This window comes from Trachemys scripta, chromosome 2, assembly GCF_013100865.1.
Source record: "Trachemys scripta elegans isolate TJP31775 chromosome 2, CAS_Tse_1.0, whole genome shotgun sequence".
Taxonomy (NCBI): domain Eukaryota; kingdom Metazoa; phylum Chordata; order Testudines; family Emydidae; genus Trachemys; species Trachemys scripta.
The window spans coordinates 213809413-213827704 of NC_048299.1; the positions used below are offsets into that span (position 1 = coordinate 213809413).

General features: G+C 45.0%; 1 protein-coding gene across 1 annotated transcript in view; it reads right to left on the bottom strand.

Moving 5' to 3' along the window:
- The window catches only part of PXDNL (peroxidasin like), a 295352-nt gene that overhangs the window by 175704 nt on the left and 101356 nt on the right, over positions 1–18292 (bottom strand). Inside the window, exon 2 of the mRNA XM_034762906.1 lies at positions 6123–6194. Coding sequence (XP_034618797.1) covers positions 6123–6194 — 72 coding nt within the window. The remainder of the gene's footprint in view (positions 1–6122; positions 6195–18292) is intronic.

Here is an 18292-nt window from a genome sequence, read left to right on the forward strand (position 1 = left end):
GGAGATCTGGGGAGCCCCCATGTCCTGCAGTGCCTAGGGGCTCCAGGGTCCCACTACCACATGCGGCAGCTCGGAGATCCAGGGCCCCCCCACGAGCTGACATTTTCAGCCCCGCCACCCCAAGGGATGAAGGGAAAAATGTCATGGAGGTCTCTGAAAATCATGGAATCTGTGACTTCCGGGACCTCTGTGGCATAATCTTATCTTTACATATGGCCCATCTACAACTGCTATTAGCAAATATTTCCAATGGCCAGAGATGGGACACAAGATGAGAAGACACTGAGTTACTACAGAAAATTCTTTCCCAGATGTCTGGCTGGTGGGTCTTGCCCACCTGCTCAGCATCTAACTGACTGTCCATATTTGGAGTCAGGAAGGAATTTTGCCCCAAGTTAGATTGGCAGAGAGTCTGAAGGTGTTTTGCCTTCCTCTGCGGCATGGGGCACTGATCACTTGCTGGTTTGAACTAGAGTAAACAGTGGATTCTCTGTAACTTGAAGTCCTTAAATCAGTATTTGAGGACTTCATTAATTCAGAGGTCATGGACCTGTTGCAGGAATAGGTGGTTGAAGTTCTGTGACCTTCAATGTGCAGGAGGTCAGACTAGTTGATCATGATGGCTTCTTCTGCCCATAAAGTCTCTGAGTTTGTTTTTAGTTTGAACACTTCTTTGATATGTCTACTAATGCTGTGAACACAAGGAGCCAGAGACAGGAAATAAAACAGACATGCTTAAATGTGAGAGTCAAATCTGAAGGAAGGGATTTTCTATATGTAACACACTTCTATAACTCAGTAAACACTGGATACAAATTTTTACATTACTGAATGACTGAGAAACTCTTATTGTTCAGAACTGAGAGTTTTTAAAGTTTTAAAACATTAATTGCTGCTTTTACTGGGGTATATTTCACACAAACATATCTACAGAATTAGTTGCAAGGTTTCATTTGCTGAAGAATGATACAGTGGCAGTGGTATGCACAAAATAATAAAATACAGTATCTTTGAAAGGTCAACTCCAACGTAGTATTTGACATTCTCGGGAGTCTATCAATATCCTCTCTGGAAGAAGGCACCCTCGTTACAAACTATTTTTATCCAACCCACTGAGTTTATTTTCTATATCCTTCCCACTGTCAACCTCCAGAAATTACATACTGACTATATCTGCTGGCATTTTTCTGGAAGATTGAAATGATCAATCACATGGATTTTGAAAACATAATACTAGCTTGCATTCAGATAGCTCATCTCATTGCAACGGAACCCAAAACTCTTTACAAATGTGATGTAATGGAATATATACTCCACCACCACTGAAATGCAGTCAATTCCAGAATAGAATGCACCAACTGTCTAAAATTCCACAACACTCTACCCAACAGTTTAGGACAGGAAGTAAAGAATACCTTATCCAGTTGAAACTGCAGGCAAAATTTAAGGCAGCAGAATGAAAGTCAGTTGAGCTGCGTACATTTAAACAAAACAAAAAAGTTTGAAACTTGAGCCACATTCACATAATTTCAGGAACCTTTGTTTGAATCTAACCAATTTTGAGCAAACCTGGGACATGTGAAATACAGTGGTCAACAAAACAATGTGGGAATTAGGCAGTCAGATCAATTTTCTTTCTAAGTTCATCTTGTGCCCTGACCCCACATTAGTGGATCCCAATGAAAGATCTGAGCCTTCTGTTTCCTTTTCCCCCCTTCACCTGTAACTTGTCTTAATTTAGGCCCCAATCTTTAAATACAGTTTTCCAGTCTAGAGCTTTGTGCCCATCTAGATGGTCTCCATGTGGGAATCTTGGTGTTATACCCTAAAAAACAACCTCAAAATGAGATATTTTAGGGTTTCACTAATCCCTCTTTGGGACTAATGCTCCAAATGAACCCTGCTCTTAATTTACATGAAAACCAACAGGATGGTTTAGGTTTTTTAAATATTTTCTTACAGATTTTTTGAGACTACAAATAGAAAAAACATGCCTGCAGTAAGGCAGTGAAGGAAAAGATAGTCTGCAGATACCAAATAGTCACATAAAGAGAATATATAAAGGTAAAGGCAAAGAACACGTAGTGTATGAAATGCTCAGTGGGAGCTAAGTATGAGCAGTGACTGCAAGTTTGGGCCCACTGTAATCATTTGGCCAAGTTATATGCATGCAACAGTTTGAACCTTTCTTCAGGAGTCAATTCTTCCAGATATTTCATCGCTTTTGGAGCAGAATTCCTAATTTGTCACCTTTCTAGGGTGACCAGACAGCAAGTGTGAAAAATCAGGACAGGAGGTGGGAGGGTAACAGGAGCCTATACAAGAAAGAGACCCACAAATCAGGACTGTCCCTATAAAATTGGGACATCCGGTCACCCTACATCTTTCAGACAGAGGTTGTGTTACACTGGAACTCCCACTTGTGGCCAGACCTAGCATTGCAGCTCTCTGCCTCCTTCTCTCCCCTGCCTCCTCTGGATCTTGAGCAGGGACTTCTCAAACTCCTCATTTCCATAACACCCTTGTAGGGCTCATTTATTAAAATGAACATCAAGTTTTGCAAGTCCTAAAATAAAGTACTGCGAGTCCAAACCCGACATCTAATGGACTAGAAATCAAACAGAGGATCTTCTGCCACCACCACCCTCTGTGTCAGTCTTGAATTTCCATGCCAGGTCTTTTACTAAACACACACGAAAATCTAAATTCAACCCCCCCCCCCCCCCCACTGGGCCCCTTCTGAATGCTCTGTGCTCCTAACTCCCAGGCCTTGCAGTGTCCTTCCCTGCAGTTTTAAATGCCTTCCAGGAGGCCCTTTTTCCCAGAAGCTTCCCTCTCCAGGGAGATTCTGGTAGCCTCTTCTAGGGACTTTTCTTCTTCCCATTCCCCTCTCCTTGCTGACAGCCTGGCCCTTTGGAGGGAACACCTATCTACATCTCAGCTGTGTCTGGTTAATGAACAGGGCTGACTGGCTGGCCCCAGGTCCCTGACCCTTAAATGGGAAGACCACCCTGTTACAAGAGCCCAACATTCTAGGAGGAGTGTCCCCATTGCCGTGTATACAGCTACTATCATCCACTTGGTGGTATGTTATTTCTCTATATATCTAATCCCATACATTACTGATTTCCCCTCTTCTTCCATATCTTATTCCACCTTTACATCTCAACTTGTGTCCACTATCAACCTTAGCTGCTTTCCTGCATTACTGATTTGCAAGTAATCCCATTCCACCTGTAACCCTTCTGCTCATCTGAGTTGGCAGCAACAAGGGCCGGGTTCAGTATCTAGGGGTTCCATTTCAATAACAATGCAAAACCGGCTCGAGTCCCCACCCAGTGACCTGGGACAATTACATACCACCCCTAGGGCACCTCTAAAAGGCAATACTTCCCCTCTCGCAAGCATGGAGTCTGAGTGTAGCAAAATCCTTTTAATAAAGGAGGGAAACAATGCGGCATTATGTTGGGGAAACACCACAAACAAGATTCATAACACAAACCGTGAGCAAAAGACCCACCCCCAAGTAAGTTTGGCAGTGTCCTTTTCCCCACAGGGTCTTAAGTCCAACACTCCAAAAGTCTCTGTCCCTGGTCAGTGCAGCCCCAGAGTTCAAAAGTTTATCTGCAGAGTTTTACCTCCCAGCCAGGGTGGAAATGTGGGGGAGGGGCGCAGGGGTGTTAAGGGGCACCTTACATGGTCCGAGGCTGACTGCCTCTGTGGGGCTCTGCTGCAGCCTTCACCATGAGCCGCTCCACCAGCCACTCCACTCCAGCCATCCCGTGAACTTCTCCAGCTGTTCCGCGAACTGCTCTGCTCCACCAGCCACTCCACTCTACCAGCCATCCCACGAGCCGCTCCAGCCATCCCACAAACATGCTCTACTCTGCCAGCTGCTCTGCGATATATCTTCAGCCCTCCCTCCCCCCAAAGCTCTTAGTAATTTTAGCTCTTTAGTGATTTCAGCTTGTAGTAGGAGTCTCTCAGTGCTGGTGCACCATTGGTCCAAAGTGAATTCAGCTCAGCAGCCTGTAACTAGACTCCTAATAGAATCAAAATTAGCTCTGATATAAGTGGGGAGACCATCAGGTACACATACCAGTCCCCAGCCTCTTAATTCACTGGGTTTTGGAACCCATGTCCCTTGTCTAGCAAGTGCCACTTAGTTGATGGCGAGTCCCTCTGTCATAAAACAGTTCCATTGTCCTTGATTCACATAATCAGGGTAACAACACTTAATTCTTCCTGCCCCAATAAACAGAGAAACTGGGGATCCCACAGCTGCCAAAGTGACCATTTGGGCTGCTTTGGGCTCATGCTAGGCGGGGTGGGTGTGTCTATGCAAACAAGATCAGCCCCTGAAGTTCTTTTCCACAACTCACCACAATCCACCACCAGATATCAGGTTAGAGCTCATCCTGACTCTGCTTACATCTTCCCCCCAGCCGAGAATTTGTCGTCCCGACAAATCACATTCCCTATTATACCAACTCACTGGTCCCCTCCAAAGGGCCTCAGATTAGCACACAGGCTTGTGGAAGCTAAAGTGGGCTAATGTATTGGCTCCTCACTAGTCACCCCAGGTGCATCATAAATTAACCGTTTTACTGGTCTTATTCTCAATAGACGAGACAGGGTAATCTCTGTTGCCATGGTAGGGGTGACATCCTCTTGAGCGACGGATGGAGAGGGACCCTTGGCTATTGGCATAGAACTAGAAATGCAGGGGCCTAACAGTGGAGGGTCCAAGTTCCCCAGGACATCCACCACCAGATATCAGGTTAGAGCTCATCCTGACTCTGCTTACACACCAAAACTCTGGGCTTCAGGTTACTTTCTCCAGCTATGTTCTCTTGTACTTTCCAGGCTAAATTTCAATTTATTTCCTGCTTTCCCAATTTAGAATAATGATTTAATGTACATGCTTTATTGCCTCCCCGCCTCCCACTACACACCCACACCCACCTCTTCCCAGATCATTAGAGATGTTAAAAGAGACTCGGTTTAACACCAGAGCCTGCAGAACTCAGGGGTCACTTCCCTTCCCCTCAGTACATTGACATTTAACTTCATTACCCTTTGTTTATGGTATTTCCACCAGTTCTCAGTCCATATGACAGGACTCAAATCCAAGTCAATTTAAATTAATTTTCTGAAGTAAGATTCCTGTGTACTTTGGCAACTACAATTTAAAGTTTTCCTACTGAGAACAAGTATTTCTTATACTCTGTCTTCAAAAGAGCCTTATATGTAACCTACAACCATTTCTCTCTGCACAATACAAGAGCATCATGTACTTGATTCAGTAAGGTACTTAAGCATGTGTCTAACTTTAAGCATATGAGTAGTCACAAGCATTGAAACCAATGGGAATAATTACATGCTTGAAGTTTGGCATATATCTAAATTTCTTGTTGAACTGGGACTCAAATCCACTGCAAAAGAGCTACAGAGGATGGAGCAAGATTTGTCTCTGAATGCTGAATAATGCAAACACAGAATCACAAATAAAAAAGTTATCTTCACCTTGCTGGTGTTTATGGTGTAAAATTATTTGTGCATATTCAGATGGAATGCCAGTTATTTTGGAAAATGTATGTGAATCCAAAAGTTTCCCAGACTTTAGAACAATGGGATTATTCATCTGAAAATCTGTACCAGAAGCATGTTATTCATTATAGCCTATTAGTCTTTCATGACCCTGTTACCTAGAAAGTTTCAGGGTACAGAAGCAATCCTGTTTAGATTGGAAATTCATTGTGGTGAGGACTGTATTCCTATCTATACCACATTTAGCACATTGGGCATGACCTCAAATACAACCTCAGCGATAACAGTGTGATTTAAATAACCAATCACAAACACCATGAGAAAAGAAGCATGGCAAGTTCATGCTCCCTATATGATGAAAAAGATTTGTCCAATCTACTTTCTAAATACCTACAAACAACAAAAATATATTTGCAGACAGCAGAATTGATTCACAAATAAGTCACAAACGGAATAATATTTGCAACAAGAAATGTGACCAGCTCAACCCTAGACATACAGCATGTGAATAATAACGCTGAGTACTGTGCAGTCCACAGACAGAATGCCAGTGGCAAATCGCAGAGACTTACAGAGTGTTCAGCTGCTTCAATTTCTTAAACGTGTCTTCTGGGATTTCTCGTATTCTGTTAAACCGCAAATCCCTGGAAAAGAAAGAATTGGAAATTTAAAATTAATCATTCTGACTTCCTTCCCATCACTGCTAAGTGTTGGGGGGGTTCATTTTAATATGTGAAGCTAATGCATCTCTACACCCTTCTCTTACACATGTGACAGATCACAGAATTCCAGTAAATGGAGAACAAAGGGAGAAACAATGGCAATTGACAGTAATTCCATGACCACACACAAGTCATTTCAAATCACCAGCTTTCTACTCTTCATCGGGTGAACACCCTGCCCCTCTACAGGAACTTAAATGGATGGGCAGAGCTACTGCCATGGTACCATTTGCAAACAAAGTCCCTTTAATATTACACTCTTCAGAAACAATTCCTCTGAATCTGGGCAATCCTTACCAGGAGAAAGTAAGAACAACACGACTCAGCCTCACCATATGCCTGTTGGTTCAGGCCACCGCACTGGCCACCTGCTGTTTGACATAACAAATAAATTCATCATAGCTTCTGTGCCAGTTTCATAGAGATTACAAAAGAAAGCATGGAATACTTATACTGTATGCATACTGGTAACTGCGGTTCAAACTACTGGACACACACCTGCAAAATAAAGAACTAGCTCACTTAAAACAGGAAGTTGCATGTATCTGTTGACAAACTCTACTAAATTTCCTTTAGAGAGATCACCATTCGTTATGGTTTCCCATAAACTCAGTTCAGCAGAAGACTCATGATTTCATACTAGTTATTATTAGACTAAAATTACTAGAAAACCTGCTGAAACAGCCACTTCTGGTTAAAAGAAATGTCTGGTTTAGAATAAGCTCCAAGGTGTCTCATTTTAACTCTAATTTAGTTTGAAGGAGAACATTTTGGGTTAATTTGTAAAGGACATTACTGGTTTACAATAAAAATACAAGGTTCAAATACCAAAGTGATTAAAGGGAATTGCAAATGGATGGATGAATTTAATGTACCTAGGTTCTAAAATGTTTCCTTTATACTGCTCCCCAAAAAGTCATACCTGTACTTTTTCCTTAACACTAATCACCTCACATATTTACTTCTTTCTACTCTGAAGAGATGAGCCTGATGGATGAGCAGACTAGACCTAGAGGATTAGTGTAGAAGAGCAGACTCACCCCTGCAGCACCTCCTGCTGGTCCTTCAGGGAATTAGCTCAATTTCCAGCCTGGAGCACCCTCTGCAGGCCAGTAATCCGCCTTATCACTGGTCCCATGTCCCTCCTAGGACCCCGCTGTCCCTTTAACTGGGTCTCCCCCTCCCAGGGGAACCCCCACCCTCTATGCCCAACTTGCCTCAGTATCAGGCTACTGCCAGTTTTCATCTAGCCCCACGCCCAGGGGCAGACTGCAATATCAGCCTACTCATCACTGGCAAGGGTGGGTTTGGAGCTGCTGCTTTGGCCTATCCCTGGGTTGCCCTCTGCAACCCCCAGTACCCCTGGGCCTTCTACTAGCCTGGGGCTTTCCAGGCCGGAGCTCCCCAGCTCCTCGGCCCTGCTCCACCCAGGTACTCTATATCTCAGCTCCCTGCAGCCAGGCCCTTCTCTCTCTTTCTGATTGCAGAGAGAGACTGTTGAGCTTTTGGCTGCCCTGGCCTTTATAGGGCCAGCTGAGTCTGTTTGGGGCGTGGCCCCAGCTGCAGCCACTTTCCCCAATCAGCTCAGCCTAAAAGCTGCTTTCTCCAGCCACAGCCCCCTCCCAAGGCTGTTTTTAACCCCTCTGGACCGGCGCAGGGTGACCACCCAGCTACAATTAGAAAAAAGGCTCTGGCTGAGCATGAAAACAGAAATTGAATAGCTCCATAAGGGAATTCTCCCCTCGTAAGAGAGATTATGTCTGGGTCTCTCATTTTCTTAGTGTTCATTCTTTATTTTTTTTTATAGGGGTGAGCTCTTTACTTGGCTGCTACGTGCGGGTTGTTAAATCTCAAGAGAGCCTACTCAGCCAACTCCTAAACATGGCCCAGTTCTCAATGACTGGGCAGATGCTGCAAATTTTTCTGGATAAAAGTGAAAAAGTCCTATATATTTTAATAGTCATTTTAGCCATCTTAATATTTTCATGAGTACTCCCATTTACTGTCCAGGGACACACTACTTTTTAAGGTTGGAAGTATGCAAAAAAGTAACAAAATATGCAATTAATTATATGACATTTCATTTCAACTTGTGATAAGAAATCTAGGTGTATTTTGAGGCTAGGTGTAAGAGGAGGCTTCCTTTGTGAGTAATTCCAGTTATCAATCCAAACCTTCAGCTTGTATTTTCTCTGCTTATTGTATTTAATGAAACTCAGAATGCCAAGATTATCTCATCAAACAATAAAAAAAAATGGCCTTTGATGCACATAAACATTTTGTTAAATGCTATGAGACTGCTTTCTCTCTTTTGTCGTACAATACAATGGTTCAATAAACACCTACAGCATGGAAATATAGACAAGCCAACCTTCTGGTTCCCAGACAATGCACTGTCTTTCTCCATGCTCCAACAACTTTTACCAAAACAATCACAACCAACAGTGAGAAGCAATTGGGACTGTTGCTATTTTAGTGACACATTGCACCTAAATCATACACTAGAAAAACAAAGTTAACTCCCCTTGATGGATTAAATGTATATTTGTACATACGGAATTATGGGAAAACTTTCCCCTCTGATGCTTTCACTGTGCCTCTCAGTGAAGAAGGCCACTAAATCATGCCTCTTTTATTCCCTTACTCCAAGGAGTATCATTATGACAGTAGACTTAACTTTGAATATTTTGGCTTGTGTTAGTTTGTGCCATAACCTGAGCGCATTTAAAATCTAGCTTTTTGCAGACAGTATGCTTATTCTATTAGAAACTCAAGTACTTCCCTAAGTCTGTAGCTTATACTGTTTTGAATTGCCTTGCATTTATTCATACACTTACCTGTCTCTCAGGGAATGTTAATAATTTAGCTAACACCATCTAAATTGTGCATGTTCATTTTACTTTTTCCTCACATCCACCAATGCCTCTGACTTTCCTCTCTAGGATATAGTACATCCTGGAAGAGAATTCCAACTCATTTATCAAAGGCAAAGAAAAGTGATACTCATTTCCCTTCTATTTTTTCCTCATCTACAAAAATGCAGACATTTGAAAGATCATCCCATTATCCAACTGCTACTGGAATAGCTAACATCTACAGACTTATGCCAGATCTGGCTGATCCTAATCAGTTGGCAGAGTGAGCTCCCTTCTGTAAATGAGACACTAGCTTACACTGTTTCTAAACATTTGTAGTTAGCATTTTTGTATTTGTCAGTTTGTGAAGCTCATGCAAATATCCTTTTTGCGTAAGTGAAATGTTTAGATGATTGCTTCATGTTTATTTGCCACAGGAGAATATATGGTAGTTGGAAAGCCCATAAAAATGTACATATAATTATAATATTCTAAAGCTGTGCCTTGTTACATTTGCTCTAGTTTTCATTGCAAAATGCATTACTAATCTAAAAAGGAAAACTAAACCTTTCATGGATACAAGATTCTAGATGAAAAATACTTCAGCCTAAAGTTTTCTACTTTCTTTAGCCTGCAATGGCCAGCCATTTCCAGGATATGTCACTGCAGAATATTCATCCTTTCAAATACATGACATTTTATGAAGTCAGTCAAATAAAAGACTGCTTATTCCACAAATGTGCACTCTTTTCTCTCACAAAGGACACCCTTGCCTCTCATCCCTCAACCTCTAGCTAAGGAAGACTAATGGATAATTTTTTTCAAGATGTCCGCTTCACCCCTTAGGCTGGCCACCAAGGTTGCTATTTCTTCTTCGCACTATCTCTCAAGCAAAGCAGAATGCACAGCCACCTCCCTGCCAGGTGGGAGAGGAGATGAGATTTTAGTAAGGAATCTCCATATTCATTTCATATGAAATCATTCTTTTGCCATGATCCATGGAGAAACACATCAGTTTTGCATATCTGGAAGTGGTGTCTTGTACAAATTTAGAAGTACTTAATCTGAAACATGTTTGGTAAAATATATATCTCTGATGCAAAGGATGGCTTCATTTTCCATTCCCAATGAAGTCCTCAATTTGTCAGTTTCAGGAGACAAGAATGATTTCAGAAACCTGTATCGTTTATACAATGATCGTTTTTACTTAGAAGTTGGTATGAGACATAAGATCGCTTTGCACTTCTCACCCTCAGAGCATTCTCCATTTTATCCCTCTATCTGCTCCTTACATCAAAATATCATGTAAAACCTGTCATTTTAGCCATAGGAGGGCTATATGCTAGTCCAGGGATAGGCAACCTTTCAAAAGTGGTGTGCCGAATCTTCATTTATTCACTTTAATTTAAGGTTTTGCGTGCCGGTAATACGTGTTAATGTTTTTTAGAAGGTCTCTCTCTATAAATCTGGGGGCTGTGTGGAGGTGCAGGGCAGAAGGCTGGATGTTGTGGGGACCTGAGGTCAGGGCAGAGGGCTGGGGGGGTGTTGGGGGTGACTTGAGGTCAGGGCAGAGGGCTGGGGAGGCGTGGAGATGCAGGGCAGAAGGCTGGGGTGCTCGGCTCGTGGGGGTGCTCCCAGCCCCCTGCCATGAGCCGCTCATGGCAGGGGGCTGGGAGGGATATGCCCTGTTCCACCCCCTTCCCCAAGGCCCGTTCCTACCTCTCTCTGCCTCCTCTACGGAGCAGCGAGCACGCTGCCGCTCTGCTCTGCTCCCCCTCCCCCTCACAAGGGCCATAGCAGGCAGGGAGGAGGAGGGGCCGGAATGCACCATGCTGGGGGAAGAAGCAGGGGAGAGCGGTGGGCAGGGTGGCTGAGTGGGGCAGGGGGCCGGGACTTCCCACCCCCACCGCTCTCCCCTGCGGGGGCAGGAGGCAGAAGCTTGGTCCTGCAGCAGCCAAGCTTCCCTCTTCCCCCGCTTCTTCCCCTCCGCCCCTCCTCCTCCTCCTCTCACCGGGCAGGCAGCATGCCACTCAAAATCGGCTCGCGTGCCGTAGGTTGCCGACCCTGTGCTAGTGAGTCAAATAAAGAATTGTTTATGCAAAAAATCTGAGCCTCCCTCCCTCAGACAAGACAGCTGCCTCTGAGAAAGGGCAGGGGTGCAAGTTTGTAGAAATTTTGTTGATTCCCAGAACCTGCCCCCCCAAATTCCGCCCACCACCTGCTCAGCAGGAAGACAGAAGCCGCCGAATTGCCGCTGCGGGGAGATGAACATAGAAGCTGTCACTGACTTGCCGCCGCTGCGGAAACATGCGTGCCGCCCTAACGGCACACGGACTGCCCCCGCCGTCCGCGGCGGTAATTTGGCGCGCTGCTTGGGGCGGCAAAAACACAGGGAATGCAGCCCCTTGCAGATTGCCGCCCCAAGCACCTGCTTGGAATGCTGGTCTGGAGTTGGTCCTGTCTGGGAGGGAGTTTGGGTGGGGGGAGGAGGTCTGGGGTGCAGGCCCTGGGCTGGGGCAGAGGTTTGGGGTGCAGGAGGGGTGCAGGTTTGGGAGGGAGTTTGGGTGCAGAAGGGGTGAGAGGTTGGACTCTGGGAGGGAGTTTGGGTGGGGGAGGGAATCTGGGGGTGCAGGCTCTGGGATGGAGTTTGTGGGTGGGAGGGGGTGTGGAGGGAGGGTTGCAGGGGTGAGGGCTGTGGGGTGGGGCTAGGGATGAGGGGTTCATGATGCAGGAGGGGGCTCAGGGCTGGGGCAGAGGGTTTGGGTGTGGGGGATGAGGTTTCTGTCTGGGGCTGGGGATGAGGAGCTTGGGTGTGGGAGGGGCTCAGGGCTAGGGCTGGTGGAGGGTCCTGTCAGAAAAGGGAAGGGTCCAAGGCAGAAGGGCAGGGTAAGGGCAGCCTGCTCTGCCACTTGTGGATGGGGGGGCATTAGGACCCTGCGGTGGCAGTTGATGCCAGGAGACAGCAGAGTGGAATCAGCAGGGAGCTGCAGGGGAGAGTTGGGGACACTCCGGGACACAGGGGAGGTGCGCAGGGGCAGCAAGTGGGGGGCCGGGGAAGGTGCGGGGGGGGGGGCGCGACAGGCGGGGCCGCTGGAGAATCCCAGCCCCAAACATTGGTGGAGCCGGGAGCCGAGCCCTGAATATTGCTGGAGCCCAGGCAACTCGCCGCTCCTGGCTGTCAGAGGAGTGTGAGGACCCCTTAGTAAAAACTGAGTGCTGTCTCTCTGAAATATTCCCAGGCCTTCCTAATAGAAGGAAGTTGGGAGCAAAACTAGCACCAAAATTCAGATCCTCCCCATGCCAACTCAGACCATCAGCATTATGCTTTGTTTCTTTCAGTGTTTGGTTCAAACCTTATCCTTTCGCTATTGTATGATTTCCTAGTCTCTGAGACTTCAGAGACATCAGCTCTACCATAAACCATGATTTCATGGGTTTGCCTGGGGTGCAGGTGAGGCAGTGTGATCCAATGAATGTAGCACTGGACTGGAAATCAGGAGACTGAGCTCTCTGCAGCTCTGACATTGACTCAATGTTACCTTGGTTATATCACAACCTCTCTGTGCTTCAGTTCTCTCATATGCTGAGTGGGGATAATAATACTTCACATCACATTGTAAAGTACATTGAGATTTACAGATCTAAATTGCTAAGTGTTATCATCAAGTCCACTGTCAGAGTTCAATAATATAAAGTAAGAATGGTGTCAAGCTGCCTGAAGTGACTCAAGGGCATGATTACCAACCTCAAAGCTGACTGTTAGGAAGCAGGACACAAACCCCAAATTGGTTGAGAGTTCTATACCCAGATTTCACCAACCAGTTATCAATTGTAAACTCCTCAGGCACTGTAACAGCCTTAACATGGAGTCACAGACAGTCCACTTGGGTACTCCAATCTGTCTAGCTGCTCAGGTGAGCATGCCTTTTGTGACAGATGGTCACACCAAAAATCACAGCAATAGTCACGTTAGGACCAGTCACATACCCTAGTCAATTGCATCTTAGATCTCAGACAAAAGACTATGTTTGTAGCCAATCCTCTAATAAATTATCTGGTGATTTATTAAATAGGAAAAGGAAATTAGTTATTGACAAGGTTAAAGCAAGGTAAATGTATATACACACACACACAAATGAGTTACAATCATAAATTTAAAAAAATCAATAGAAGTTTCTGTAATAAGCAAGCCTTATATGTCTGTTAGGGCTAACCCAGGCTGAGCAGCTGGGGACCCCTTGCTTATGCCTAGAAACCTTGCCCCCAGAGCCTAAGCAGCATAGAGATAATCAGTTTCTTCCACTTGGAGTTTTTATCTCCCACCTGCCATGTACTCTGAACTGCAAACTCAGCTGATGGGAGGAATTCACTTGCATGATTCATCTTGAGAGGGGGTAGGGGAAGCAGGACAACTGAGTCTTTTGTCCTTGGTGTTGTCCCGCAATAATCTGTCTAGTGTTAATGGACCTTTCCCTTTCTGCAGGCAGGGCCGGCTCTGGCATTTTTGCCGCCCCAAGTCGGAGCGACAAAGCGCGCGTGCACGCACACACACAAAAACCCGCGGGGCGGTGGGAGCAGCAAAGCAGGTGGGAAAAAAAACAAAAAAACACAGCAGCAAAGCCAAAAAAAAAAAAAAAAAACCTGCGGGGCAGCTGGAGCCAGGGTGCAGGGGGACTCCCAATGCTGCAGATGTGCAGCGGAGTGCGCGCCCGGTCTAGCAGGGGGAGGAGGAGGGAGTGGGGGGGGAGGAGAGAAGGAGGGCGGCCAGGGCTTCAGCGGGGCGCTCGCCACGCGGCCCCTCCCACTGCGCCGCCTGCTGGGAGGGCTCTGCACCGCTCCGGTCGGCTGGGAGAGAAGGAGGCAGGCTGCCCTGCCGGGCTTGCTGCAGGGCGCTCAGGGTGACCGGAGCAGCAAACCAAAAAGAAAAAGGAAAAAAAAAAAGAGCGGCCAGAATGCCGCCCCTTGAAATCTGCCACCCCAAGCACCAGCTTGCTAGGCTGGTGCCTGGAGCCGGCCCTGTGTGCAGGACATAACACTTTCTGTTGCAGATTAGCACTTTACACTAAGTTGATATTTCTCTCTTGTCTGGTGATTTACATAGTCACAGAGGCTTACAATACAACCGCTCAAATATTATCTTACAATAAATTATATATATATTACAGGTGAGATTAACACATTCAGCAACTCACAAGCATTCAATAAAATCTAAACCCTAAACACATTGTTATCATTCTAAAACCTATTTTGACAATGTTACCAGACAGGAGAGCCACAATGATTCCAGCTGTGTTTTGAGCAGTTTTCAATTGAGGCACGGGGACCTTGGCATGAGCTGGCACCTGGTCTGCCGGCACTGCAGATGAAACTAAGGAACTTCTACTCCAAGGGTTTGATCCGGCTCCTATACAAGTTCAATGGGGGGAGGAGGGTGACATGCATTGACTTTAAGGATGCAGGATCAAGCAACAGAACACCAGGGTTCTATAACTTAGGATTTGCTGACAAAGGTATAGAAAAAACTGATAGCTGAAAGTATTTCAGTGTTCATTCTCCAACCCCAACCACGTGGCAAAAACTGAAAAAATCAGAATCTTTTCACAAAAGTTACTTACCATTTTTCAACAAAATGTTAATGATTTAAAGAGCAGCAAAAGTGCATTTAGCAGGAAATAAATTAATCTCTTTAAGTAACTACTATGTTCTATAAGACAGCAATTCCCAAACCTTGGACTGTGAGCTTCTTACCGTCTACAGAACACTTAACAGTGGACCACAAACTGTTTGGTCATATAGTGCTGGCTTCTCCTTGCTTCCAGTTCTAAATCCCATTAAACTAAATACTGTATCTATTAAATACTTTCTTACTATTATAACAAAAATACACAAAAAATTCAGAGAATTTATCCTCTCAACAATACCATTAGAGTACTGTTATCTCAGTTTTAAAGATGAGGAACTGAGGCACAGAGAGACTATGTGATATGCCCAAGATCCAAAAGGAAGTCTGTGAGCACAGCAGAAACTTCAGCCCCAGTTTCCACAGTCTCAGCCTGTCATCCGAGAGATTGGATCACCCAAATAAAGACTTGAACAAGTACACAAGAAGGTTATGCTTCAGAACATAAAGAAATTTAATACATTCTGTGTTTCTAGTCATACAATATGAAAGAACAAATATTTTATGTGTACACTGTAGTTCCAATTCAGCACACAGCCCAAAATATTACTTACCGCTGTGCCACAGGTACCACAATAAGGCCATGGAAAACTTGAATTTTTTTTTTTTTTTTTTTGCAGAGTTCTAAAGGGATTTAGGACTGGCTTAATCTATGGTCTATGCTTAGAAGACTGCTTTGAGGATTTTAGTGTTAAAAACAAGCAACGCTTCTAACCCATGTCAATAGTTCTCATGTTATTCAATTTCTCTACTTCTGTCTGAGGTAGATAAAAAGAAGAGAGAAACTTGATCATGCGAGGAAGAATAATGAAGCTGTCAGTTAAGTTGGTAGCCTTTCAACATCTAGGCATTGTAACTTTGCTGCTCTGCTCATGGTAGTCATCATATATGATTAGTGATTGGGTGTTAGAAAATTATGTGTGTCAAAAGCAATTAGCATGAGTTAGCGGTCTATTCACCACTACCATTTGTTCCTCTAAATGCTGCAGAATGACTTGCATAGGACTACTCAAAAATTAATTTAGGGCCTTATGGCAACAGCTTTTGTGAAACCTTTGTTCTTTTCATAACGTCACTTCTCTGCAATTATGTTTCATGATTCAACTATCACATCTGTCCCCTATAGCTCTACAGAGAGATGATATATGATAGGCCTAACATCATTCAGCCTCAGGGACCCTTTTGATTATGGTTTTGATCTTGCATATATTACATACGAATGCAACATGGATAAATATTAAAAATATATTTTGACAGACATCAAATTGCTCACTGGAAGACATGACTGGTGAAGTGTGCAATATACAAGAAATACTGTCAGGAAAGATTTAGACTACCACCTGATTTATGGCTTTGATGGCTCCATCTCCACCAGGGAGAAAGAATGAAGCACTAAAATGAAAACCTTTCTTCTGCAAGGACCACCCACGTTTTTATTACTGAAAAAGTTCAGTGGTTAAGTCTGAATAAGTCTGGATGTTTATCCAAATTTACCTTAATTTTTAAGATTTCTCTATCTCTGCTCCCACTCCAATTCAACTACGTTTTCTCCTTTCCACTTATTCTTCTTCCCCTGGATTCAAAACTCCTGATCTCACAAACTCCCAAAATGTTCTCCTGCCTCATAACTCCCTCTTTACAAATCCCAAGTGACCAACTACCTCTTTCTGACCCAGATCCCAACTCCCCAACTGGACTCCTAACGGAGATGATTATGGGGGAGTTTCAAGTCTGGTGCTATTTCTATTGGATTCTGGCTGGCTGCCATATTCGGATCTTACACTCTCTGGGGATTTCCCCATCACACATTCTCCCAAAAGCATCATTTCATACCTTTAACCCCAAGAAAGCTCCAACATTTGCAAGATTTGGGGACATCAGTTGGCCCAATAGATATTAGACCAGATGAGATGGATTTCAGCAGAGTTTGAAGTTAAGGAGAAGGACTAGGAAAGGGGTATTTTATCTGAGTTAACCCAAACCTTTAAAGGGGACTGGGAATTTGCAAATTTGGCAACATTTTGTTTTACATTTTGCAGGACCCCATTACTCCTGGCTCTGCCACTGGCTTGCTGTGTGGTCTTGAGAAAGTTAGTGATACGCTGGAGAAGGCTCCTGACACCAAAGTGAAGGGAGGAGTGGGAAATTCTTCATTCCCCTGAAGGAGTCCACTCCTCCTCTGGATACTACTAAATGATTTATTGCAGAGATTGCTTATCCCTGGAAGTCATAAGACTTTTCTGAAGGGCAAACTATTTGCCTTCAGAATAGACCACATCAAACCCAAAAATTTGCTGAGGCAGGATACTCTCCCAGACACCCCTCTCCCTTCCACATTACCCAACCTGAACTCTATGCTAGGCTAGCTAGCAATACACTCTGTATATATTTCCAGAACAAAGTATCATCATTTTCAGCAACTTGCGGCTTCATGCAGCCTAACATACATTGATTGCCAAGTGGATTTGCTTCCCTTTTTGGATGCGGTCATGAGAAAAAAAAAAAACACATTTTTTAAAATGAGAAAACAAAATGAATAGATTCCCCAGTCTTGCACTCGTAAGCCAGCGAGACAGTTCAATGGCAGTGCCTTGTTGAAATATTGGTAGCACATGATAAATGCATGTCACGCTAATGCCCTATAAAACAGTTTCCCTTTCATATGTCGGCACCCTCCTTTCTAAAGCACTGTGGGCCAGATCCACAAAGGGACTTACATCTTGTAATGCTGAGCCACCCAGTGGAATCCACAAACCCTGGGTTAGGGACCTAGGCTCCCTATAGGGCAGGGGTTCTTAAACTGGGGGTCGAGACCCCTGAGGGGTAATGAGGTTATTACATGGGAGGTCATGAGCTGTCAGCCTCCACCCCGCTTTGCCTCCAACATTTATAATGGTGTTAAATATATGAACAAGTGTTTTTAATTTATAAAGGGGGGTCACACTCAGAGGCTTGCTATGTGAAAGGGATCACCAATACAAGAGTTTGACAACCACTGCTATAGGGAGAGACAGGCACCTGAAAATGGAATCCACAAAATCCAGAACATTAGACTAGAAACTGTATATGCTAGTCAGTAGGGGATGCCCTAACCACTGCACTATAAAATCATTCTCACTCTCTCTGGCTCAATGCATATTTACTACAAAGTGGAAAAACTTCAACAGGAGAGGCTGAAGGAGGCCCATATCCAAAGATCCCACAGTCCAGTGGTTACAGCACTCACTTGTGAAGGGGAGAACCCTTGTCAGGGCCGGCTCTAACTTTTTTGCAGCCCCAAGCAGCAAAAAAAAGCGCCGCCCCCCGCCGGGCCGAGCCCCCCCCCCCCCCCAGCGCCGCGCCGCCGGACCGCCCCCCCGCCAAGCGCCGCCGGAACCCGCGCCCCGCGCCGCCCCCCCGCCATGCGCCGCCAAAACCCCCCCGAGCCCCGCGCCGCCCCCCCCCCGCCACGCACCGCGCTGCCGGAGCCCGCTCCCGCCCCCCAC